The 26,855-nt window shown below is 47.7% G+C and overlaps 1 protein-coding gene across 1 annotated transcript in view; it reads right to left on the bottom strand.

Moving 5' to 3' along the window:
• Nucleotides 1-1,981: 1,981 nt before the first annotated feature.
• The window catches only part of CATSPERD (cation channel sperm associated auxiliary subunit delta), an 80,632-nt gene continuing 55,758 nt past the window's right edge, over nucleotides 1,982-26,855 (bottom strand). The window contains 10 exon segments of the mRNA XM_066360201.1: nucleotides 1,982-2,207; nucleotides 3,394-3,551; nucleotides 6,003-6,186; nucleotides 8,716-8,844; nucleotides 9,694-9,768; nucleotides 13,831-13,883; nucleotides 17,719-17,797; nucleotides 20,805-20,863; nucleotides 21,640-21,729; nucleotides 22,482-22,595. Coding sequence (XP_066216298.1) covers nucleotides 1,982-2,207; nucleotides 3,394-3,551; nucleotides 6,003-6,186; nucleotides 8,716-8,844; nucleotides 9,694-9,768; nucleotides 13,831-13,883; nucleotides 17,719-17,797; nucleotides 20,805-20,863; nucleotides 21,640-21,729; nucleotides 22,482-22,595 — 1,167 coding nt within the window.

Here is a 26,855-nt window from a genome sequence, read left to right as displayed (position 1 = left end):
ATTCCCAGTCAGGGCACACAGAAGCTCCCATATGCTTCTCTACCCCTACTGCTCTCGCTTCTCTCTCTCTCTCTCTCTCTTTCTCTCTCTTCCCCTCCTGCAACCATAGCTCAATTAGAGAGAGTTGTCCCCAGGTGCTGAGGATGGCTCCATGGCCTCTGCCTCAGGCTCTAAGAAGAGCTTGGTCGCTGAGCAATGGAGCAATGCATCAGATGGACAGAGCATTGTCCCCTGGTGGGCTTGCCAGGTGGATCCCAGTCGGAGCACATGTGGGAATCTATCTCTCTGTCTCCGCTCCTCTCACTGAATAAAAAAAGAAATTAAAAAAATAAAATAAAATAAAATCAAGTGTCCCCAACAAAGGGAAGGTCCTGACAAAGGAGGTGATAGATGTAGGAGGATGACCTTGTTTTCCTTGAAGATGAACGCAGACCAAGGGACAGGAAGCCAGTGTGACCTGACAACCTAATAGGTCCCCTACAGAGAGACTGCAGGAAGAACAGGGGGCCCATCCAGCTCAACCCTGGAGGGCAGGGTTAATGGTCACTGCACTGTATGTGGGAGTGGAGGTTTCGATGATAGGATTGAGACTGCATTGGGCAATTTTAAATGATCATGAAATATGTCTTTTTAACTTAAGAGTAATCAGGAGAATGATGGGACCACCTCAGTTTCCATGTAGGATGAGAAGGCTGCTGTGTGTCACCTGGATATCTGATGGAGTGTTGTCCTCCCACTGATGGATAGGTAGATGGATAGAAAGAATATACATGTACACTGTATGAATACAGGGTGGCAAAAGTAGGTTTACAGTTGTGGGTATATGAAAGTTTATTCTTATATTATTACTTATTAATTATTGTATTATTTTCCATACAAACTGTAAACCTACTTTTGTCCCATCCTATACATGTAAACATTATCTATACATATGCACATATAGTCACATGTAAACATATCTACATGTGCACACATACATGTTTATCTATGCATTGAGTGCACATGTATATATTTTATATACACACATGCATGCATGTGTACACATAGCCTGTATACATTGTCTACATGTGTGCATGTTCACATGTGTATTGTTATTCTACACATACATGTGTGTACATGTGCACGATATTCATACAGGTGTGTGCACATGCACATAGGTATGCATGTTTATACATGTAAATATGCATACACGTGCATGGTTTTACGTTACCTATAGGTATATATGCATACATGTATATACACATCCATAATACAGTATGTATTTGCAAACATAGATATGTTTATTTATACACACACATATACTTGTATGTGTGTACTATATTTGTATACATATGTGTATGCATATTACACACAGGTATACACATGCATTGCATACATGTTATGTGCAGTATACCTTTTATGTATACACTTGCATATATGTACACACATAAGCCTACATATCATACACACATGTGTACATACATTCATATATGTACATAAATGTGTGTTCATATAGTCTATATGCATATGTATAAGTAACATGCATGTAATAAAATATATGCTTCCACATTTTTATTTGTGTGCACACCAAATACATGTATATGTCTGTACATGTGCTAGGGTTTATAAACATAGATATGGAATCCCATCAATCTGTCTTCTACAGACTCCCCTGCTTTCCCCTGGGCTCTTAATATTCTCTAACAGAACATGTTGCAGTTTTATCCTTTTCTGGGGCCCGCCTGTCACTACACTGTGTGCCTATGCTGGCCTCTTTCACCCACTCCCCTTAGAGGTTGGGTAGCCCTGTTCTGACTGTTCCAGCCCATGGAGGGGCTGTCATTCAGAGGGACTCTGGCACCAGCATGTTGAGGGAGGCAGAGCAGGGCAGGTAGGTGTCAGGAAAACATCACCCATAACTGATGCTCGTGCCATCTGCTTGTTTTACATACACTTTATTTTATGATAACTCTGAGCCTCTGGTGCACACTCAGTGCCTGCATCAGAAACGCACCCAAGACTCTCTACACCTTCCACAGAGACTGACTAAGCACCCTTTGACCCTGTTGCCGCGCTGTGTGTGTAGCAGTTTGGGGATCATGTAGGCCAGACATACAGACAGCAGGATGGAGAGCATGAGCAGGATGATAGAGGCCTCTTGCGGGATGCTTTTCAATGGGAAAGCCCCGTACACGTAGATGCTGAAGGTGGTCTCCAGGTGACAGTAGCTGCAAGTGGTGGATAGGGAGAGGCCATGGGGCACTGCCTGCAGGGGCCCTCCCTTCACCCAGTAAACAGGTTAAAACTGAGATCAGGGCCCCAGGCCAGTGACCCAGGGCACCAAGTTCCATCATATCCACTTTAACTTTTATCCATTCTGAGTCTGCCTTCCTCTTGTGTATTTTGGCAGCAGTCACATCCCCCCCCCCCCCCTGGGACCCTTGCACTCCTCTCCTCTAGGGACAGGGGGTATGTCCCTCCATGCCCAGGTTCCATCACAGCATGAAAGTGGAGTTGGGACAGGACAACAGCCACAGATGTCCAGAGGCTGGCAGCCAACAGGGGTGTGGCAAGATGCAGGATGGGTAAGAAGGGCATCACAGGAGAGGGCACCCAAGGGATGGGACAGCTCACTGAGGGCTCTGCCAGAAGCAGGGTGCAGAAAGAAGAGGTGACAAGTCTCGCAGGTAGTCCCCTCCTCTGGATGTCCCCACCTTGTGCCTTCTGCCCAGGGCCATCTCATAGCTAGGCTAGTCCCTCGAGTCTACGAGCCAGGACCTCTAGGGAAGGCATGGTCTCCACTGCTTTTGGGGGTGGAGTTCGTACCTGTCTTGATGGGATAGATGATGGGGGGGGAGTGGCCTCCCATAATCCCTCTCCCAGTGGGAGATGCCGATGATCTGGACAAGCACACTGCATGTGACTTAGGAGCTCCTCAGCCCTTGTGGGCGGTAAGTATTTAACAACTAGCTCTGGGGTAGGGGTGGGGGAGGTCTGGTTGGTAGTGTGTGCCGATTCTCCTGACGTAGATACAAACACCATGGCCGATTGTAGGTTAACTGGCTTGCAGAATCCCTGAATATTCCCAAGGCAGCTCCTTCATACCATCAGACATGGCATAAAAGGGTGACTCTGGTCCCCATGGGCAGGCCTGTGGCTGCTAGTTACCAATATTCCCCCAGTGCCTAGCATGGGCTCTTCATAGGATTTATTTAGTGAGTAAACAGATGTCATCCATTACTTAAAATCTCTCTCCCCCAGGGACTGTCTGGGCTATTTGGAGAATCTTGGTTTACACAAGACCTGCCAAGGTGAGGGGAGAAAGTGGGCCCCCCGCCCGTGTGTGACATGCCCCAGGAGAGCCAGCCATTCGCAGAGGCCCCAGCCTCAGGGCGGTTCCCCCAACCCACTTACCTGTAGTACGGATCCACGATAGAAATGAAAAAGATATAGATTCCATTCCTTTGGTTGAAAATGACCTTGTTTTCTGTTGGGCCTCCCAAGATCTGATATGGGGCATTTGGCCATTTCAAGGGGGCATTGTTGTTGGGGTCGTGACAGCTCACATAGTTCTGGAGAAGAGAACAGAAATATGTCTACTGGCCCTGGGGGTTGGGGAAAGCCATGCCAGGACCCACAGACACCCTCCACCCTGAGTCCAGCCCCACCCTCCCACCAAACCGCCATGGTTGGAGTCAGGGCCTCACGCTCGCTGGGTGAGCCAGTTCTTGATTCCCGTGAAGAGGCTGTGGACACAGTTTAGCCTACATCCCTCCCTGCATAAGATGCAAAAATGAGTTGTGCGCTTTTGAATAGTTAAGTGTTATGTGAATCACATCAGTAAAAAAAAAAATTGCATAGCCCTGGCCGGTTGGCTCAGTGGTAGAGCGTCGGCCTGGCGTGCAGAAGTCCCGGGTTCGATTCCCGGCCAGGGCACACAGGAGAAGTGCCCATCTGCTTCTCCACCCCTCCCCCTCTCCTTCCTCTCTGTCTCTCTCTTCCCCTCCCGCAGCCAAGCCTCCATTGGAGCAAAGATGGCCTGGGCACTGGGGATGGCTCCTTGGCCTCTGCCCCAGGCACTAGAGTGGCTCTGGTCATGACAGAGCGATGCCCCGGAGGGGCAGAGCATCGCCCCCTGGTGGGCAGAGCATCGCCCCCTGGTGGGCGTGCCCGGTGGATCCTGGTCGGGCGCATGCGGGAGTCTGTCTGACTGTCTCTCCCCGTTTCCAGCTTCAGAAAAATACAAAAAAAAAAAAAAAAAATTGCATAAAACCAATGTCACCAACAAAATAGATGATCAAACTCAAATGACAAAAGTGGGTGTAAGGAAAGGAGCCAAGAATTCCAAGGCAGGACTGGTCTCAGGTGCGGGGAGCGAGAGTGGCCTATTGGTAGCATTGCTACATTGCGTTGTGTTTGTGCCTTCGGTGCTGAAGGGCTCCGTTGATGGAAACTATGAATGTGCATCAGAGGCTCCCAAGAGGACTAATGTGATTTCTTCCTTTAACTGACATTGTGCCCTTATGTGTCAGTCATGTATAAACCAGTGTGCATGATAGAAATGTTTACTGAGCAGAACAGACGGTGAATTTTTTTTTTTCTGAAGTTGGAAACAGGGAGGCAGTCAGACAGACTCCCGCATGCACCCGACCGGGATCCACCCGGCATGCCCACCAAGGGGCGATGCTCTGCCCACCTGGGGCATTGCTCTGTTGCAACCAGAGCCATTCTAGTGCCTGAGGCAGAGGCCATAGAGCCATCCTCAGCGCCCGGGCCAACTTTGCTCCAATGGAGCCTTGGCTGCGGGAGGGGAAGAGAGAGACAGAGAGGAAGGAGAGGGGATGGGGTGGAGAAGCAGATGGGCGCTTCTCCTGTGTGCCCTGGCCGGGAATTGAACCTGGGACTCCTGCACGCCAGGCCAACGCTCTACCACTGAGCCAACCGGCCAGGGCCAGATGGTGAATTTAATCAGCCCCTTAGTAATGGGCATTTGAATGGTTCTAGAACATTATCAACAATGCCTACAGCTCTGAACATTTGGCCAATGCCCTTGGGAGAGATTCCCAAAGGATTCACACATCTTACATTCCCAGGTGCAGCCCACGACTTGCGATGTCTTGACACCCTTGCCTTTGGACTGAATGTTAGTGTCCCCCAAAAATTTATATATTGAAGCCTAACCCCCAAGGGGATGTTATTAGCAGGTGAGGATTTAAAGAGGTGATTACATCATAAAGATGTGCCCTTATAAAAGGGACTCCAGCCTGACTCATGGTGGCATAGTGGATGAAGCTTTGACGTGGGATTCTGAGGTTACTGGTTCAAGAGCCAGGGTTTGCCCAGTCAAGGCACATATGAGAGGCATCTGCTGCAAGTTGATGCTTCCCTCTCCTCCCCCCCCCCCCGTCCTCTCTAAAATTGATAAAATAAAATCATTAAAAATATATATATTAAAAGGAATTCCAGCCTGACCAGGTGGTGGCACAGTGGATAGAGCATCGGACAGGGACGCTGAGGACCCAGGTTCAAAACCCCATTACGCTGGCTTGAGTGTGGCCTCATCTGGTTTGAGCACAGCTCACCAGCTTGAGCCCAAGGTCGCTGGCTTGAGCAAGGGGTTACTCGGTCTGCTGTAGCCCCCCAGTCAAGGCACATATGAGAAGCCAATCCATGACCAACTAAGGTGTCTCAATGAAGAATTGATGCTCTCATCTCTCTCTTCTGGTCTGTCTGTCCCTATCTGTCCCTCTCTGTGTCACACACACACACAAAGATTCCAGAGAGCTCCCTCACCCCTTTGGCCATGTGAGGAGACAGCAAACACCAGATCCACCGGCACCTTGATCTTGGACTTCAAGCCTCCAGGACGGTGAGAAATAAATGTGTTGTTTTATAGGCCCCCAGTCTCTGGTATTCTGTGATAGCAGGCCAACCAGACTGAGATAACCTCCCAAATGGGTGCAATCCATTGTCACCATCTGACCAGTGACTTATTTTGGAAATAATTGAAGAGTAACTACTACCTCTCGGTCCCAGGAGAAGGGCCCCCTGTCACTGGTATTCTCCATGACGGTGGTCCAGTTCTGTGGCTGGGAACTGCAGAGTGCAGTCTTGGCTGTCAGGGAGTACGTGTATGTGAACAGCCCGTTCACCTCTAGCAAGACATACTCTGCCTTGATAACCTCCTGGAACTTTCCTTCCCGCCACCTAGGACACACACAAGGAGTGGCTGTAGGAGGCTGGCCCAGGGAGGCATGGCGGCCCTCATGTGTTAGAAGACCATTCTGGGGGGGGGGGGGGTGAGCAGGCAGAGCAAAGCAAAGCCCCCCACCCAGCCCCTGGCTGACACTTCATGGACAGTCAACACGAGAACACACAGCAGTGGCAGGTGGGGACAGAGCAGGGAGAAGAGATGGAGTGACAGCGGCATTGAATATGTTCCATGCAGAGGCAGATTTAAAGGCGGATGTACCAGGCGCGCACCCTGGGCCCCGACTTCTGAAGGGCCCACAAAACCCCAACTTTACACTTTTTTCTAATGACACCAAGTTTGGTTTCACATGTGCAATTTTAACATTAATAGTCATAATATTTTTTATTTATTAAAAAATATGGTTAAAAACATATGGTTAACATGTATTTTTATTTCCCTGTCTCTCTCTTTTTTTAAGGGGCCCAATATTTTCTTCTACGCCTGGGGCCTCAACTGACCTTAATCTGCCTCTGGTTCCATGGGGTGGATATAAAAGGCATGAGAAGGTGACAAATAAGCAGAGACTGTTGTGATGTCCTATAACCAAATAATGTCACTCATAAAGAAATTGATAAACTGAGGGGAGGAAGAAAGGGGAGTAAAGAGGGACAAATATATGGTGACGGGAAATGATTTGGCTTTGGGTGATGGGTATACAACATAATCAACAGTTCAAATGCTATAGAGATGATTACCTGAAACCTATGTACTGTTATAGATAAATGTCAGCCCATTAAATTTAATTTTCTAAATAAAATTTAAAAAAGAAATCAATAAGTTAATAAGCAAATAAACAAATAAATTACACCCTTCACAACAGTCCTCTGATATTTTTCTGATGAACGTCTGCAAACACACAAAAGGTATACATTTAGGGCTGGTAATTAGGGTTGTTTTAAATCATTTTGATGTGCGTTCTTTTGTCTCCTGCCAGCTTGGAACTTACACCCCTCCTCTAATGGGACCCTTTTCTGTCCCTCACCTGAGCTCGCACATCCCCCACCTGGCAGCTCTGAATTAGGGGGTTAGCCATTAGACCATGGATTCAATCCTGTGTGCCTGGCTTGTCATTCTACCTGGGCATGGGATTGAGGCCTGGTGGGACTAAGGCATGATGTTCTAATGACCTAAATGCTTACAGGTGTAAGCCTGTTCCCACCACCCTTCAGTCAGTGAACAACTATGTAGTCACATGACATGCCAGTCACAGAGCTGAGTCACTCATCCTTATGTGCCGATTTAATTAATTCCTATTAAAAAAAATGGAAAGCCAGTTCCTCAGGCCACATTTCCAGTGATCAGTTGCCACGTGGAACTCCTAGCTGTCCACTGGGTGGCCAGAATTGTGGAACATTTTCACTGCTGTAGAAAATTCTGGGGAGCGCTGGTCTGGAGCTACAATGTATTCAAGAAGGTGTGGTTCCAGCCCCCAAGAACCTGTGAGGAAGTTTTCCCACTGGATCCTCAATCACCCACAAAAATGGAGAAATTAGGGCCCTGGCCGGTTGGCTCAGTGGTAGAGCGTCGGCCTGGCGTGCAGAAGTCCTGAGTTTGATTCCCGGCCAGGGCACACAGGAGAAGCGCCCATCTGCTTCTCCACCCCTCCCCCTCTCCTTCCTCTCTGTCTCTCTCTTCCCCTCCCGCAGCCGAGGCTCCATTGGAGCAAAGATGGCCCGGGCGCTGGGGATGGCTCCTTGGCCTCTGCCCCAGGCGCTAGAGTGGCTCTGGTCGCAACAGAGTGACGCCCCGGAGGGGCAGAGCATCGCCCCTGGTGGGCAGAGCGTCGCCCCCTGGTGGGCGTGCCGGATGGATCCTGGTCGGGCGCATGCGGGAGTCTGTCTCTCCCCGTTTCTAGCTTCAGAAAAATAAATAAATAAATAAATAAATAAATAAATAAATAAATAAATAAATAAAAATGGAGAAATTACACTGAAACCTGTCTCCGCAAATTCAGGTGTTGGAGCCCTCCTAACCCCAGTGTGACTGTATTTGGAGGTGGGCCCTGATCCTATAGGAAAAGGAGCCTCCAGAGTGCACTGGCTCTTTGCTGGTTGAGGACACAGCAGGAAGGAGCTTGTCTGAAGGCCAATGAGGTAGCCTCATGGAAAACCAATCCTGCTGATTCCTTGATCTTGGACTTTGGACCTCCAGGACCATGAAACAATCATGCCTATTGTGTAAGTCCCCCAGTCCCTGGTATGTTGTAATAGCCACCTGAACTGAGACAGTGGGCAAGGGAGGGGCTGTCTGAGCTGAGAGCTAAGGAGGGAAAAGGCAGGATTGGTGTTGCAGGGAGAGGGCACAGCATGGGCAAAGGGCTGGTGAGGCTGGAGAGGGCCTGGGGTGTGGAGAGATGGGGTGGAGAGAGTGGTGGAGAAGAGTGAGCATTATCAAGGGTGATGGAGGACTTGAAAGTCCAGGCTGGGAGCTGGGGAGCAGGAAATGTGCCCCGGCTGCCACCCCCCAGCCCCACGGGAGCTTACAGTTCCACCACAGGCTTCCATGGGGTGTTGTAGTAGACAAGCAGGGGACAGCCCAGCCTCTCATAAGGGTAGTACACCAACAGGTCCTTGGTGGCCTTCTGTCCCCGGAAGTTGGGGTCGTAAGCTTCCCTAGCAGAGAGGGGCAGGGGCTGAGGTCCCACCAGGCAGCCCAGACATTTCCCCACTCTCGCACCTCCCAGGATCAGCTGCTTCCAGTGGAGGGGTGTCTGAGGTGGGGGTTCAGAGCTATGATCAAAATGACCTGGGACCCCCTGTGATGGTTAACTTTATGGGTCCACTTGGCTGTGCCACAGTACCTGGATGTATGGTCAGACATTATTCTGGATGTTTCTGTGAGGGTGCTTTTGGGGGGATGAAATTAGCATTTAAATAAGTAGACTTTGAGTAAAGCAGTGTGCTCCCTAATTAAAGGGCCTAATCGAAAAAAATGTATGAACTCTCTCTCTCTCCCTGCTCCTCTCCGTCTCTCTGTCTCTGTCTCTCTTTCTTTCTCTATCCCTCTCTGTCTCACACCCTCTCACACACACCTCTTATCATCTTTTTCTGAGCCCTCTGACTCACACACTTCTTTATGACCCCATGAAGTATGACTGCAGCCACACTGGTCAGCAAGCCCAACAGTGCCAGTCTTGGCTCATCTGTGGCCCTGGACAGTTGACCAACTTTGGCCTGTATCCAAGGGGCCATGTCTTCCCACGGGTTGGGGGAAGGACATGCACCATCATGATTCCCTGTGCCCAGTGGCAAGAAGGGCCGAGCCACATCCCATGCCTGCTTGGTGGCAAAAGGGACCAGTCCACTGCATAGAGGTTAACCTTGGCTCCACCCCCTCCTTCCTTGGTTGATAGTGTCTAGCCAACTCTGCTAGCTCAATCGAGCAGGTGGCCAGGCTCCATGAGTGAGCAGCAGGCTGGGGGGTGGCCACAGGAGGGAGGGGGAAGGAAAATCTCTGCTCACTTCTCGATGACATAGCTGTAATTGTCCTGAAGGGCCACAGGGTTGAGGATGCCTTTGTAACAGGCTGAGATATCGCTGCAAGCAACAAAAGGTGGTGAGAAGCTGATCACGCAGAACTGAAGCAGCATGAACTCTTCCCATTGGTTCGATGTTCAAGCACTTTCTTACTTTCTGGTTCTCTGAGATGCTCCAGGCTTATCTTGCGTCTTTCTAGCCCAGTCTAGAATCAACCATTTTTTTCAAGAAACCCTAATGCCTCATATTGGAGGCCAAGATCTCAGTGCTGGGTGTCCTGACATTTGAAACTATAATTTCCTTGTTCTTCTATGTACTCTGCCACCTGGGCATGCATCCCTAAGCTGTATAGTTGATTTTTGCCTGGTTTTGATTGCTAATGACTAGACTCATGCTATGTGTGTTCTCTTGTGTCTTTCATGCCATCTCTATATTTGTATGATCCACCTGGCTCATTCTGCCTCATTTATTTTCATTGCTACATTAGTCCAGTGTATCAAAACATTGTACCTGGTCTACCCAGCCTCCAGTTGATGCACATTTGAGTTGAAGGGCTTCCAGCTTGGCACTATTAAGAATGCTGCAGGCCCTAGCCAGTTGGATCAGTGGCAGAGCATCAACCTGGCATGTGGAAATCCCAGGTTCAATTCCCAGTCAGGGCATACAGGAGAAGTGACCATCGGCTTCTCTACCCTTCCCTTTCCCCTTCTCTCTCTCTCTTTTCCTCTCTGTCCTACCTTCCTTAAGCCATGGTTTGAATTGTTTAAACAATTTTGCCTCAGGTGCTGAGGATGACTCCATGGCCTCGCCTCAGGTGCTGAAATAGCTCAGTTGCTGAGCAATGGAGCAGCAGCCCCAAATGGGCAGGGCATCGCTGTGTAGGGGCTTGCCAGGTGGATCTTGGTCGGGCACATGTGGGAGCCTGTCTCTCTACCTCCCGGCCTCCCACATCACACTTAATGAAAAAAGAAAAGAATAATGCTGCAGGCCCTGGCCAGCTGGCTCAGTGGCAGAGCGTCAGCCTGGCATGTGAAAGTCCCAGGTTCAATTCCCTGTCAGGGCACACATGAGAAGCAACCATCTGCTTCTCTTCCTCTCCCTCTCTCCCTTCTTTCTCTCTTCCCCTCTCAGAGCCGGTGGCTCAACTGGTTTGGGCATTGACCCTGGGTACTGAGGATAGCTCTGTTGATTCAAGCATTGGCTCCAAATGGGGTTGTCATGTGGAACCCGGTCAGGGTGCATGTGGGAGTCTATCTTTCTATCTCCCCTCCTCTCACTTAAAAAAAAAAAAAAAAGAATAATGCTGCAGAGAACATTCTGGAACCTATGCCAGTGCAAATGTGCATGAGTGGAAATGCCAGACTGATGGATGTGTTCTTCCATAGCAGCTGAAAACTGTGCATGCCCATCAGCAGTCTGTAAGTTCCAGAAGCTGCCGGAGGATGGCGGGGTGGGGGGCATCCCTATCCTTCCCAGGACTTGCCACTGGCTAGGTTTTGCTAGATCCACCATGCTGGTGGGTAAGGGTCTCAAATAACAATTTTCATTTTCTTTTTTTTGTGTGTGTGTGACAGAGACAGAGAGAGAGACAAAGAGAGGGACAGATAGGGACAGACAGACAGGAGGAGAGAGAGATGAGAAGCATAAATTCTTTGTTGCGGCTCCTTAGTTGTTCATTGATTGCTTTCTCATATGTGCCTTGATGGCGGGGGGGGGGGGAAGAGGTGGTTACAGCAGAGTGAGTGACCCCTTGCTTGAGCCAGCAACCTTGGGCTCAAGCCAGTGACCTTGGGCTTCAAACCAGTGACCTTTGGGCTTGAGCCAGCAACCATGGGGTCATGTCTATGATCCCACGCTCAAGCTAGCAACCTGCACTGAAGCCAGATGAGCTCACACTCAAGCCAGCGACCTCGGGGTTCGAACCTCAGTCCTCTGCATGCCAGTCCAATGCTCTATCCACTGTGCCACCGCCTGGTCAGGCTAAAAGTTTTCCTTTTTATTTTTATTTCCCTATTAAGCGAGGTTGATCACCTCTTCAGCATCTTGTTTATCAACCTCCTTTTTTCTTTTCCTTTTTTAGTGAGTGAGAGAGACAGACAGACAGACAGATGGAAGGAAAGAGATGAGAAGCATCAGCTCAAAGTTGTGGCACCTTAGTTGTTCATTGACCTTAGTTGTTCATTGATTGCTTTCTCCTATATGCCTTGACTAGGGGGCTCCAGCTGAGCCAATGACCCCTTGTTCAAGCCAGAGACCTTGGGCTTCAAGCCAGAGGCCTTTGGGCTCAAGCCAGCAACCATGGGGTCATGTCTATGATCCCACGCTCAAGCTGGCAACCCTGGGTTCAAGCTGGTGAGCCTGTGCTTAAGTGGGTGACTTTGGGGTCTTTAACTTGGGTCCTCAGAGTCCCAGGCTCTATCCACTGTGCCACTGCCTGGTTAGGCGATCAGCATTTTTTCTTTTTTTGAAGTGCCTGTTCAAGCCCTTTGCCCATTTGGTCTTTCATTTCTCTTTCTCTCTCTTTTCTTAAATTGAATTGTAGGAATTCTTTATAAATTCTGGATTCAAGTCCTTTGTTGGTTACATATGTGGCAAATATCTTCCCACTCTCTATGGCAAAAGCTTTTTAAATATTGTGTTGACAAACTTTCCTGCACATATGTTCTAAATATATAATTTATTGATTCAATAAAGTGTTTCCATTGTGGAGGGAGAAGTCCCATCTAATCATCACCTGAGTGTGTGATTGCCTTGTGCAGGGAGCACTAAAGTCAGCTCCTTCCGGATTCAGGAGCTCTGTGGATGGGTCACGAGGCAGCCTGACATTGACACCGGAGGAGCATTCACACCATGACATTCGGCAGTGCTGCAAATTAGGGCTCCCTCTCTACCCAGATCCTGCTTGAAGGGCAAAAGGATGGTGGTTTGGCTAGTCTTCAGGCTTTGTTTTTTTCCTGGCCTCTCATGGCCTCACTTTCTGGGGTAACAATGGAACTGGAGGAAAAGTTCTCATATATATATATTTTTTTTTTTTTTTTTTTTTTTTTTTTTACAGAGACAGAGAGAGTCAGAGAGAGGGATAGATAGGGACAGACAGACAGGAACGGAGAGATGAGAGGCATTAATCATTAGTTTTTCATTGCGCATTGCAACACCTTAGTTGTTCATTGATTGCTTTCTCATATGTGCCTTGACCGTGGGGCTACAGCAGACCAAGTAACCCCTTGCTGGAGCCAGCGACCTTGGGTCCAAGCTGGTGAGCTTTTGCTCTAACCTGATGAGCCTGCGCTAAAGCTGGTGACCTCAGGATCTCGAACCTGGGTCCTCTGCATCTCAGTCCAACACTCTATCCACTGCACCACCGCCTGGTCAGGCAGTTCCCATATTTTTCAGAAAGCAATTTAAACAGAAAACCCTGCACGATGTTAACCAAAATGAGAAATTAAGGGATTATAAGGGAGAAATAAGATGAGCAAAATGACTAGGGAGGAGGGATTAAATGTAAATATCAGGCCCTGGCCGGTTGGCTCAGTGGTAGAGCGTCGGCCTGGCGTGCGGAAGTCCCGGGTTCGATTCCCGGCCAGGGCACACAGGAGAAGCTCCCATCTGCTTCTCCACCCCTCCCCCTCTCCTTCCTCTCTGTCTCTCTCTTCCCCTCCCGCAGCCGAGGCTCCATTGGAGCAAAGATGGCCCGGGTGCTGGGGATGGCTCCTTGGCCTCTGCCCCAGGCGCTAGAGTGGCTCTGGTCGCAACAGAGTGACGCCCCGGAGGGGCAGAGCATCGCCCCCTGGTAGGCAGAGTGTCGCCCCCTGGTGGGCATGCCGGGTGGATCCCGGTCGGGCGCATGCGGGAGTCTGTCTGACTGTCTCTCCCCGTTTCCGGCTTCAGAAAAATACAGAAAAAAAAAAAAGTAAATATCAGCGAATCGGTGAAGGAGAGGAGGTCACTGTGCCAGAAACTCAAACTTGACCTAATAATATAAGTTACTTATTATGTAAATAGTAAACCTACCAATTGCCCACTTCAGCAATTGTGAAGCAATGGTGGCCAATCTCACCCCATTCCTACACCCATTTCCCCCTACCCCACCCCACTGCTCCCCAATATCAACAACATACTTACTTCTGAATGACAATCTTTTTCTTCAGGTCACAACCAACTGAAATGAGTGCCGTCTGTAGAGAGCGAGACACACACAGGTGCTGATGGGGTCAGTGAGGGTCCTGCTAGCCCAGCCACAGTGCAGACCCAGTCCGGGGACACACTCGCACCCAGGAGGGACTACACGTAGTGCACCTGGATTCCCAACAAGGTGACCCAGGCACCTGGGACTCACTATGACTGTGCCTGGCCCATGGAGCTCATGCTGCCCCAGCACTGGGGCACAGCTGAGCCCCTCCCCCCACTGCTGACGACCTCTTAGCAGTTTCCCAGAGACCAGAACCTAATTTATAAACCCAGCACAATGCCTGGTATACAGAAGAAAGGGAATGAATGAATGAATGAATGAATGGGCTAGAATGAGCAAACAGAAAAGAGGAAAGAGAAAGAATGACTTGGGGTTAGCCTGACTGTCTTAGGGACATGCTTCTCAAACTGAGGTGTGGTGGCACCTCCAGAGAAATATAAGGGAGTCTAAAACCACAGGACAAGGAGACTTCATTGTTTGAAAAAGCAGCTTTATATTAAAACAAACATGGATTTACCATACAACAGAATGCAAAACTTGTATCATTTTTTTTAATTTATTTTTTTAAGGAGGAGAGAGAGAGGGATAGAGAGAGACAGAGAGAGAGAAAGGGGGAGGAGCTGGAAGCATCAACTCCCATATGTGCCTTGACCAGGCAAGCCCAGGGTTTCGAACCGGAAAACTTGTATCATTTTTAAAAATTGTAGTAAATAAACATAAAATTTACCATCTTAACAATTTTTTAAAAATAGGTGTATTTTATTTTATTTTATTTGTGACAGAGACAGAAAGTCAGAGAGAGAGACAGATAGGGACAGACAGACAAGAAGGGAGAGAGATGAGAAGCATCAATTCTTCATTGTATCTCCTTAGCTGTTCACTGATTGCTTTCTCATATGTGTCTTGATGGGTGGGTGGGGGGCTACAGTAGAGCGAATGACCCCTTGCTTGAGACAGTGACCTTGTGTTCAAGCCAGCGACCTTGGGCTTCAAGCCAGTGACAATGGGGTCATGTCTATGATCCCATGTTCAAGACAGCGACCCTGCGCTCAAGCTGGCGACCTCGGGGTTTTGAACCTGGGTTCTCTGCATCCCAGTCTGACGCTTTCTCTATCCACTGTGCCACCACCTGGTCAGGCCCATTTTAATAATTTTTAAGTATATACAGCTCTGTGTCATTAGCTACATTCTCAATATTGTACAACCATCCCCACCATCTACCTCTAGGACTTTCTTATCTTCCTCAACTGAGACTCTGTCCCCATTAAACTTCCCATGCCCCTCCCCAGCTTCTGGTACCCACCATCTACTTTCTGTCTCTATGAATTTGACTCCTCTAGGGACCTCCTATGAGGGAATCACACAGTATTCATCCTGTGTCTGGCTCATTTCACTGAGCATAATGTCCTAAGGGTTCATGTATGGTGTAACGTGTCCATATCAACTTTTCAAAGCAGCCACAGATCTTCAAAGGAAAGTCCTGCTATCTGACTGGTCCCACCCTCTGAACCCTCTCCAGGATGGTCCCTCACTTCGTCTGCCCTTAGGAATGCTTTGCTGGAACAGCTGGGAATTGCCATTTAGAGGATTCAGACCAAAGCCAAGGATGCATCCCCTCTCTGTACTATGCAGTTAGACAGAGATGAGCAGAGTAAGAATGATGGGCCAGGTACAGAAGGTCACCAGAGCGGAGAGCCCCAGGTGCCTCGCAATGGGGGAAACTACAAGCCCTTGCTCAACCACTCCCTTAAGCATGGATATGACATCTAGTTGTGTTTCAGCTCCAGGACCAGAAAAGCAGCAAAACCAGGTGGAACGCCTCGTGGTTGACATCAGGACTAGCTGCGATGACTAATGACCCCTCCCCTGGCGCCGACCAATCAGTGGAGGCAGTGACCCTGAGGACACACCTGGAAAGCTAATGAATATTCTATTGAGATCCTCCCCTGAGACCTCAGATAAAAGCCCTCAGGATGGTGGACCCAGCTAGGCTCTCCCAATAGAGTACTCCTAAAACTCTCCTCCCTTTTTTGTCTCTCGAGGCGCAATCTCTCTTTCTCTGTCTCTCTGTGTCTCCCTATCTCTATCTATCTCTTTCTTTCTCCCCTAAATTCCAAGGGCCCTTCTTTTGCTGTAACTTGTTTCCTGAGCCCATTTCTTCTACAGTTCATGTATGGCCAGTAGTTGCCGCCATGGTGGCCATGCACATGCAGGTTCCCATTGAATTTGGACAGATGGCAAAGAAACAGTGCAGCCAAAAAATGGTGAGCCATTCCTTTATTAAAGTGTCGCACTGGCCAATGAGCAACACACAGGGAAAACACTTCCCTTTCACTCAGGGCTCCCAAAGCCCTGACGCATTCTCTGGTTCTAAAACCATGAGAATCTTCTCCCGTTTCTCCTAGAATCAAAGGCCCTACCAGTCTCAGCAGAGCTCGCAAAAGCCCCTCAGCTCTGGTTCCCCATCTGCACACCTTCTCCCTTCTCTGCCAACATGGCTTCTCCTTCAGCACTCTGCATTCTCTCTGCTCTCACTCTGCAAACATGGCTTATTTCTCTTCTCTCACTCTGCAAACAGGCCTTCTCCCTCTGCCTCTCCTTCTCTTTCTTCAAAACTTTCTGGCGGAAAAACCTCTCCTCCAGCAAACATTAGCAAAACAAGAGCCCTTCCCAAGCAGGAAAGCAATCCACATTTGCAATCAACTGCCCTGCTCACACGTGTATGCCCAGCGCCATTTTCTAACAATAAAAGTGAGTAAACTAAAAAAATACAAATTTTACAAACTCATTTGCCCAACAGCTCACTTCTTCTATCTCTGTGCCTTTTTAAGTAAACTTTCCTTATAATTTGAGTCCTGGCTTTTAGTTCTTCTCTTAGCCAGAACCCAGCAACTGAGGTTGCTGAATCGAGGTTACCACCTGGTGCTGCTTTTCCACCCCTAACCCGTCTGCACCCAGAGAAAGGGGGTAAGACATGGTGGTGGGATGGAGGGTGGAACCCAAGAAGCCAGCTGGCACCAGTGTGTGGCTGAAAGACAAGGGGACTCCTGCCCCTGCCCCTGCCCCTGCCCCCATGAAACCTTTGGGCATCAGCCCAGCAAATGACATGTCCTCTCACCTCCACATGGCGTGGATGGTTCTGCAAGGGGATGTTGGTGTGGCCTCACAAACAAAACACTTCTTTCTGGTTTGCTCAGAGGTGGCTGTAGCCCAGATGGCCGTCCAATGGATAGCATCCAGCACCCAACCTCCCCTGGGGACCAAGTTGGCCAGGAGTACACTTCAGAGAGGAAGACAGTCCAACCCAAGGAAGGTGTGCTGTTTATCGGGTCCACCTTCTTCATGCCCTCACCCACTGCAGTAACTGTATTTTTTTATTTTTTGTAATCTTGATACTCTGGCACCTGGGGCCTTGCTGACAGGAACCTCCCTCTCCCAGACTGGCTAATTCATAGAGATGGTAAACATTCTCCTGAGAACAAAACCCTCCACTGTAAACCAACCAGCTCAGAACATACATGTTTTTCTCTTAGGAGCACTGAGGAGAGCTGTCACCTGAGTCAGCCAGAGGCTGACCATCTAAAAGCAACAAAGCCCAGAACTGATACACCTGTTCCGGGGATGGTAAGTCATGAGTGGCAGCCCTGGGGGACAGTAACGAAGGAGGGCAGTGACCCGGCAATGGGGAAAGGATCACCTGAGTTTCTATATGCTGAGTGTGGCCTTGGCCAGTTCCTCAGGGAAAAGTCAGCCGAGGTCTGCTGTCATTATTCTTAACACTAATGACAAAGAATATGGGAGAGCAGAAGTTTGGGACATACCAGTGGCTTGAGGTCCACACATGAAATTTCCTTGTTGGCTATGTCCAGAGTGATGGTGGATAGTGTGGGTCTCTTTATGCTGTAAGGCAATGGGACAGTATGTTATTGCACACTGGCATCACTGAGGAAATCACTGCTGATCCATTTATCTTTTCATTCATATTTTTCTATCTATCATCTGTCTATTTATCTATCTATCTATCTATCTATCTATCTATCTATCTATCTATCTATCTATCTAATCTATCTATCTATCTATCATCTATCCATCCATCTGTTCTGGAATGCCAGAATATTGTGTGTGTGTGTGTGTGTGTGTGTGTGTGTGTATAACAGAGACAGAGAGAGGGACAGACAGGGACAGACAAACAAGAGGGGAGAGAGATGAGAAGTATCAATTCTTCATTATGGCACCTTAGATGTTCATTGATTGCTTTTCTCATATGTGCCTTGACCAGGGGGCTACAACAGAGCGAGTGACCCCTTGCTCAAGCCAGCGACCTTGGGCTTAAGCTAGAGACCTTGGGCTCAAGTCAGCAACCTTGGGCTCAAGCCAGCAACCCTGGGGTCAAGCCAGTGACCATGGTATCATATCTATGATCCCTCGCTCAAGCCAGCGACCCATATTCAAGTCAGATGAGCCCACACTCAAGCCGGCAACCTCGGAGTTTTGAATCTGGGTCCTCCACATCCCAGTCTGATGCTCTATCCACTGTGCCACCACCTGGTCAGGCTGGAATGCTAGAATATTGACTGAGAACCTCTGTTTACATCTGGCAGCCCCACCTTCCCTGGCATTTCTACCTCTTCTTGAAATCAGTTTTGTTAATTTATATGTAATAACTTATTGAAAAGAACATCTGACATTCTTATTATCACTTAGCTGCATACATTTTCATCATTTTTTGAATAGCTTCTGTATTCAGAGGCAGATTTAACTGCGGATGCACCAGGTGCGCGCCCTGGCCTCAACTGCTGACGGTCCCCGCAAAACCCCAACTTTACACTTTTTTCTAATGACACCAAGTTTGGTTTCATATGTGCAATTTTAACATTAATAGTACACAGTATTTTTTATTTATTTAAAAATATGGTTACCATGTATTTTAATTTCCCCCCTCTCTCTTTTTTTTTTAAGGGGCCCAATATTTTCTTCTGCGCCTGGGGCAACTGACCTTAATCCACCTCTGCCTGTATTTATCCTTTTTATCTCCCTTTTCTATTCCTATTGTTCATCTTAATTCTGTTCTTTCTCCTTCATCAGGATGGTCTGATTTTCTTTATTACACCGGTCTTCCGAGGAGCCAGATTCATGTTTCGCTTTGACTTTATGTTGTCCTTTTGCATTCTGTTTAATACATTTCAGATTGGATCATTGTTCATTCCCTTCTCCTAATCTCTCTGTTGCCCCCCTGGTTCCTGAAGTTAGAGATTTAGTTCATTTATGTTTAGTCCATATCTTTTCATAATGATAAAAAGTGCTTGGGGTATAAACTTTCCTCTGAGTATAGTTTAGCTGTATTTCATGAATTCTTTTATTCAGGTGTTATCTCTAAGGGGCCTTCTTAATTTCCAAGTAAAGGGAGTTTTGTTATTATTATTATTATTATTTTGGTTGTCGGGTTCTAGTTCTGTTGGATTAAGGAATTTCTACTCAGAGAACTTATTTTTAATGGCCAAGTACATTAATAATTCAGTGGTGTTTAAACAAATTTACCATAAGCAAGAGAGAGAAGAACATAATCCTATATGAATAATATACAGGGTTTTTTTGTTTGTTTTTGGCAGAGACACAGACAGACAGACAGATGGACAGGAAGGGAGGGAAATGAGAAACATCAATTCTTCGTTGCGGCTCCTTAGTTGCTCATTGATTGATCTCTCATATGTGCCTTGACGGGGGGGGGGGGGGGGGGGGGGGGGGGGGCTACAGCAGACCGAGTGACCTCTTGCTCGAGCCAGTGACTTTGGGTCCAAGCTGGTGAGCTTTGCTCAAACCAGATGCGCCCGCGCTCAAGCTGGCGACATCGGGGTCCCAAATCTGGGTTCTCCACATCCCATTCCGATGCTCTATCTGCTGCGCCACCACCTGGTCAGGCAGTATACAAAGTTCTTTACTTTTCATTTATATTTTTCAGCTTTGTTGAGGTATAATTGACAAATAAAATGGTAAGATATTTAAGGTGTAGGATGTGATGACTTGTTTGATATATGTACACACTGTAAAAGTTAATTAACACATCTATCACCTCACACATTATTATTATTATTATTATTTGGTTAGAATATTTAATTATGCTCTTAAAAAAATTTTTTTTAATTCATTTTAGAGAGGAGAGGGAGAGACAGAGAGAGAGAGAGAGAGGAGAGACAGAGTGAGAGAAGGGGGGGAGGAGGTGGAAGGATCAACTCCCATATGTGCCTTGACTGGGCAAGCCCAGGGTTTTGAACCGGCGACCTCAGCATTTCTAGGTCGACACTTTATCCACTGTGCCACCACAGGTCAGGCTAATTATACTCTTGACAAATTTCAATTATATAATATAGTGTTACAAAGTTCTACATATAGAATTAAAACAAGTTGTTGAAATGCGTATATACTCTGGCAATGTCCTACAAGTGGAATCAAACAGTATTTGTCCTGTTATATTGGGCTTATTTCACTGAGCATAATATCAAGGTTTATCCACAATTTAGCAGGTGTCAGAATTTCCTTTGTTTTCAAGGCTAAATAATATTCCATTGTGTAAAAAACCCACATTCTGTTTGTCTATTCATCTGTCAATGAACATTTAGGTTGTTTCCACCTTTTGGTCATTGTGAATAATGCTGCTGTGAACATGGGGGTGCAGATAAATCCAGGACCTTGATTTTAATTCATTTGGGTATATACCTAAAGTGGGGTGCTGGATCATGTGGTAGTTGTGTGTTTAATTTTTGTGGAACTGCCATTTGTAAAGTATTTTAGCTATTCTTGCCTTCTCCTCCTCCATGGGAGAGTGTCCACCTCAGCCTTAAGGGAACCCTCCCCCACCCCCGCCATCAACAGCCTGGGACTGCCCACCACGGCACAGGTGATGACATACTTGGAGGTGAAGTTGCTGTCAGCCCTGCCCCAGTGTTGCTGCTGCTTCAGGGAAATGTTCTGTGGAACAAGAGAGAAAACCAAGCTGCCACCGTGGGTCAGCCAGGGTCAGTCACCAGATTGGGGTTCAGGGAGAGATGGGAGGATGGGGGTGTGCAAGGAGGAGCCCGGAAGCTGTCCAGGCCTCTCCTGGTTCTAATTCCACTGCCCAGGAAAGGCTACTGGAGGCCGTGGAAATGGCCACCCCAAGCTCCGTCATTCCCATGCTGCCTTTATCCTGGACCCAGTGTGAGGTGCAATTGCAATTTTGTTGCCTTTCTTATTTCTCTAGGAAGTGACAAGGACTGGTCCAAAGAGTTGCAGCCAACTCATGCCTCGTCCTACAACTCGATCCAGGCTTCTGGGCTCAAGTCCAGCTTCTGTGGTATGACCATGGGGCCTGGCTCAGCTCTCCAGATCTCCCAGACCTATGTATCCAAGCCGCTCCTGGCCCTTCTGGTTCCCCCCAAGCTGACCCCTCAGTTTGTCAGGCTAGTACAGATCTCCTGCCTTCCTTGGGGCTGAGTTAGGTTTCCTGTCACATCCTCTGTGCCTCTCCTGTGTGACATCGTACTGATGTCACTCAGTGGGGTGATTGCTGCCTGCCTGTGTTGGGGAAAAGCTGGGATGTGTTTCCTCCAAATTCTGCAGCACGTAATGCAGGTGCATGCAAGGAGAGGAGAGGAAGAAGGCGGGTCAGGCCCAGGAAATGACCATAGGCACTGGACCTGGCCAGGCTGATCAAGGTCATGCCCTTCACCTCATTGATCCCAGTTTGGGGCGTGGGCGCAGCTCACCATCCTGTGTTTGGTGTTCCCATCGTCAGTGTAGCCATCCTCGTAGATGATGGTCTGCAGCCCCAACGAGTGGGGATTGCTCACTATTGCCTGGGGTGGGAACAGGAGAGGCATTAGGATTGCCTGGAGTGACACCTGCACGTGACCACCATGCACTCTCAGAGTCAAATCCAAGGTTGCTCTGCAAATGCATCTGCCAGTGCTATCCCCAAATGTTCCCCCGCCTTATCCACAACCCCTAACTGTGGCCTCTCAGCCTCATTCTGCAGATGGCCTGGAGCTGTCGAGCTGCAGGACTCAGACTCGTCCCTCATGTGGGGAGAGGCCAGGAGGCCTGTCCTGCAAGGGAATTCAAGGTGGGAGACCTCTGGATGAGAGCTGGAAGCAGCCTAGTGGTCCGGGTCCTGGTTGGCTGGACTTTCTCTCACATCCTTACATTAATCTGCCCCCCAACTCAGTTTCCAAGCTTGGATGTTTGGGTTCCAGGCCCAGGACACCTGCAGTTTCCCAGGCACCCCAACTGCCTGGGGGAAGGCTGTGTGAGTCTACTAAGAAGAAAATGAACTTGTAGAAAGCATAGGGGTAACTCAGAAGGTAGAGAATGAGGTGCAGAGATAGCATGAAAGGAAGCTGGGCACATGGCTCTGTCTGCCCAGACATGTAGAGGCTAGTTGAGGAGAAAGAGACAGTTTCTACAGGCATCCTGAGTGAGTGTCTCTCCATACGAGAATGCTGGGGAGTTTCCAGAGTCTGGGAACAATGGGCACAGGGAATAAGGCCAAGGACACTGGGAACATCACGCATCAGAAACACTTGTCTGGCAGATAAGGAGATGTCCTTACGAGTGGGACTGGTGACGTGCCCGGCCTCGGTATCATCAGGGCAGTCAACTCCAATTCGCTGTTCATATCAATGATATACATTTTGTTTTCAAATTCTCCTTGCAGAAATTCTACCTAGTTAGAAATGCAAAAAATAAATAAATAAATTCTCATTTAAGTAAATTCTCTGTTCCCCCAAAAGAAAAGGGTAGGTAAGTGGGAGATGGCACATTCTAGTTTCATGGGTACAGCAGCCTGGGCTTCCCTTGTGCCTCTTCCCCTCCAGGTCCTGCACCCTCAGGGTGCCTACAAATTCCCCTTCTCTCTTCAGAAGTACCTTCTGCCGGACTTCTGTACTGATTGCCTTTCTCCTGTGGGTTGTGTGTGTGTGTGTGTGTGTGTGTGTGTGTGTATGTGTGAGAGAGAGAGATACAGACAGACAGACAGACAAGGACAGACAGACAAGAGACAAGAGATGAGAAGCATCAATTCTTTGTTGCAGCTCCTTAGTTGTTCATTGATTGCTTTCTCATACGTGCCTTGACTGGGGGAGGGGTGCCTCCAGTCAAGCCAGTAACCCCTTGCTCAAGCCAGCGACCTCGGGGTTTTGAACTTGGGTCTTCAGCACCCCAGGCCAACGTTCTGTCCATTGCACCACCACCTGGTGAGGTTCCTTCTGTGTTTCTTTCTAGAGTTATCACCACGTGAGCATCCCTAGATAATATATCTTAGTTTTGCCTATTTTCAAACAGTGTTACGTCCTTTAAATCTCTTTCCATACACAGCTTCCCCCTCCAGTTCAGCTGCTGGACCTGCAGACTTCCAACAGTGTGGATTTTCCTAGCACAGCTGACATATTCCTCTGCGCTCTGCATTTCCGGCAGACTGGTGGCGGGACACATCAGGTTGGGTTGAGTTGTGTTGGCAGGACTCAACAGGCGACTGATCTCACACGATGGCACATAATGGCTGGCTGCCTCTTTTTATTTTTTTTAATTTATTCATTTTAGAGAGGAGAGAGAGAGAGAGAAAGGGGGGAGAAGCAGGAAGCATCAATTCCCATCTGTGCCTTGACCAGACAAGTTCAGGGTTTCGAACTGGCGACCTCAGCATTCCAGGTTGATGCTTTATTCACGGCGCCACCACAGGTCAGGCCTGGCTGTCTCCTTTTTGATGTTGGTGGCCATTGATGCTCCACGCCCACACCCATTAATTTGCTGGGGTTGCCATGTAATGCTATCCCAGCATTTTGTTTTCAGAATAATTTTATCAGGAGACTGTCTCTGTCTTCAATTTCTTGGCCCAGTAGAACAGCATGAAGTAAAGGTGGGTGAAATGTCTGCGTGTTGCCTTTTTTTGTGTGACAGAGACAGAGAGAGATAGAGAGAGGAACAGACAGGAACAGACAGACAGAAAAAGAGAGAAATAAGAAGCATCAATTCTTTGTTGCAGCACCTTAGTTATTTATTGATTGCTTTCTCATATGTGCCTTGACTTGGGGGGCTACAGCAGATGAAGTGACCACTTGCTCAAGCCAGCGACCTTATGCTCAAACTGGTGAACCTTGCTCAAACCAGATGACCCCACACTCAAGCTGGCGACCTCAGGGTTTCGAACCTGGGTCCTCCTCATCCCAGACTGATACTCTATCCACTGAGCCACCACCTGGTCAGGCTGTGTGTTGCCTTTTATTTCTCCAGTTTTTAAGACAATGAATTGCTTTGCTGCCATGCCAAGAAGATGACCAATAAGTTGCTTCCTGGAGAAATGGCTGATTCCAGGTCCAGGGGGGAGAAATGGACAAGACACACTGGGACATCTTATCATAGTGACATGACTGTCACTGTCAATGTCAATCCTGATATGACTCTAACCAGTTTTGCAGTTTTCTCCACTATCAAGCTGCAATTTCTCTTTTCAGACTATTCTTCATTAGCAAGTCACTAAGGCCAGACCCCAGGGGGCTTAAGCCCAGCTTCCCAGAGAGGGGAGGATGTGGCCATATTATCTGGAATTCTTCTGTAAGGGAATGTGTCTCCTCTCCCTTTATGTATTCTACCATTTATTTACATCTGTATGGACTTGTGCATATTTATTTTATAGTTTGGCTATTATCCAAAATTTGGTTGTTTATTTTTGTTGCTTAAGTTGTTCCAGCTTTCATCCGTGGGTTTTTGTGGTGCTGTATCTTTTTGGTAGGGTTTTGGAAAAGTACTTGCTATTACCACAGCGGTCTTCCTCAGAATAGTTTAAGGGGCCAAATATTTGCATAAAAGTCTTACTATTTTCTCTCTCTCTCTCTCTACCCCTTCGACCTGTGCAAAAGATCAGCAGTTCTCACTTGTGTGATCTCAAGGACCCAAAAGAAAATCACAACGGCTAGGGAGTGACATCTTACTGTGGCCAGTAAGGAAAACTAGTACCATCCATTAGCACCATCATCTCCCCAAGCTCGCTTTATGGCACAGTTGCTTTTATTATCTTCTCATTTCACTCGGTGTCATCTATTCAAAGGCCATTTGGGTATGGACACTCTAAGATCTTGATCCCTTCAGAGGGGGATTGGCCCCACAGAGATACGTGACACTGAGGCAGCCTGGGCTCTGTGGAGCCCAGGACTCAGCTGATTTAGTGTATAAGAGCATCGAAGGGTAGGATGAGGTGACTGGACAAGACAGGCTCACCGATAGCATTCCTTGGGTATGTAAATGGCTGCAGCCACTATCAAAAAACAGGATAGAGGGTCATCAAAGAATGAAACCTAAAACTACCCATGACCTGCAAATTCCACTTCTGGGTATTTATCTGAAGGAAATGAAATCACTGTCCTGATGAGATGAATGCATCCCTGTGTTCACTGCAGCACGACTCTCGATACCCAACATATGGAAATATTCTGCGTCTATTAGTGAATAAATGCATAAAGAAGGTGTGGTGAATATCTCTCTATATCTACATCCACAATGAAATATTGTTCAGCCTCAAAAAGGAAGAAATCCTGCTATTTGTGACAACATGGATAGACCTTGAGAGTATGATGCTGATTATGCTGAGTGAAATAAGTCAGAAAGACAAACACTGTATGACCTCACACATATGTGGAATCTATAAAAGCTGAACTCATAGAACCAGAGAATAGATTGGTGGGTGCCAGAGGCAGGGGGCTGGGGTGGACGAAATGAGGGAAAAGGGTCAAAAGGTATAAACTTCCAGCTATAAGATACTGGGGATGTAATATACAGCATGATGACTAGAAGTAACAGCAGTTATTGCATATTTGAAAGTTGCTAAGAGGATAGGTCTTAAGAATTCCCATCACAAGAAGAAAATGTGTAACTATATATGTGTGCTGTTGGATGTTAACTAGACTTATTGTGGTGAGCATTTTACAATATAAACATATATCACATCACTGGAAACTAATACAATGTTATATGTCAATAAGATCTCATTCAAACTGGAAAAAAAAAACTTTAAAAATGAAAACTAACTTAGGAAAATCTTTCCTGTACTTTTCACCATGTGATTGCTAGGAACTGGGGGAGATGAATTCTGGAGGAGCCTAGTGAAGACATTTTACTATTTCTGCCCAGCAGCAGCTGCTCCCCCTCCCTAAGAGTCTCCCCAGTTTCCTTTGGGAAGATCCTGTTTCCTTTGGCAAAGTACTCTTTTGCACATTGTAAAGCCAGTAGCCGCGGCCACCATCATAGCCACTTTGCCCGTGCAGGTTCGCATTTGATTCTGACAGACAGTAATGAAACAACGGAGCCAAGAACTGGTGGGCCATTAGCTTTAATCCTAGCTCGCACCCGGTGGGTGAGAAATACACACAGTGGGAAAACACTTCCCTTTCCATTCAGGGCTCCCAAAGCCACTGACTTATCCGAGTTTCCTAGAATCAAAGATCTCTACCTCACCAGCCTTATTCACTTCTGTTCCCTATCTCCTCTCTGCACAAACTGGCTTCTCCCTCAGCACTCTGCCATCTTGGCGGCCTCTCCTCTCCTCCACGTGGCCTTTTTCTGCCCTCCTCTAGCACGGGCTCCTCTGCCCCATTTTATAGTGTAGAAATCAAAATCTTTAATCTAATATACAAACAAGGAAGTCTTTGATACAAAGTCACTTACCTGAGGCATAATGGGATTCCTCATGAGAGTGCACTACCCCCTATCATGCAATAATTAAGGGTGTGGGGAAAAGCTTAGTCTTAAAACTAAGCCTTAGGCTATAACAACCCTGCCAGTTTACAGCCTGTCCCCCACACCCAATGCAAACTATAAGCAAGCAAACATATATATCATACTTACAAACTTATTGACCAACACACATCCTTGGACATGTGTCCTGGTAGGTAAACTGACCAGTCACTGTCTCCAGGAGTGGGTTCTGATTGGC

Source organism: Saccopteryx leptura, chromosome 1 (assembly GCF_036850995.1).
Source record: "Saccopteryx leptura isolate mSacLep1 chromosome 1, mSacLep1_pri_phased_curated, whole genome shotgun sequence".
Classification (NCBI taxonomy): domain Eukaryota; kingdom Metazoa; phylum Chordata; class Mammalia; order Chiroptera; family Emballonuridae; genus Saccopteryx; species Saccopteryx leptura.
Note: the sequence above shows the minus strand (reverse complement) of the source record. Positions and strands in the feature narration are given on the sequence as shown.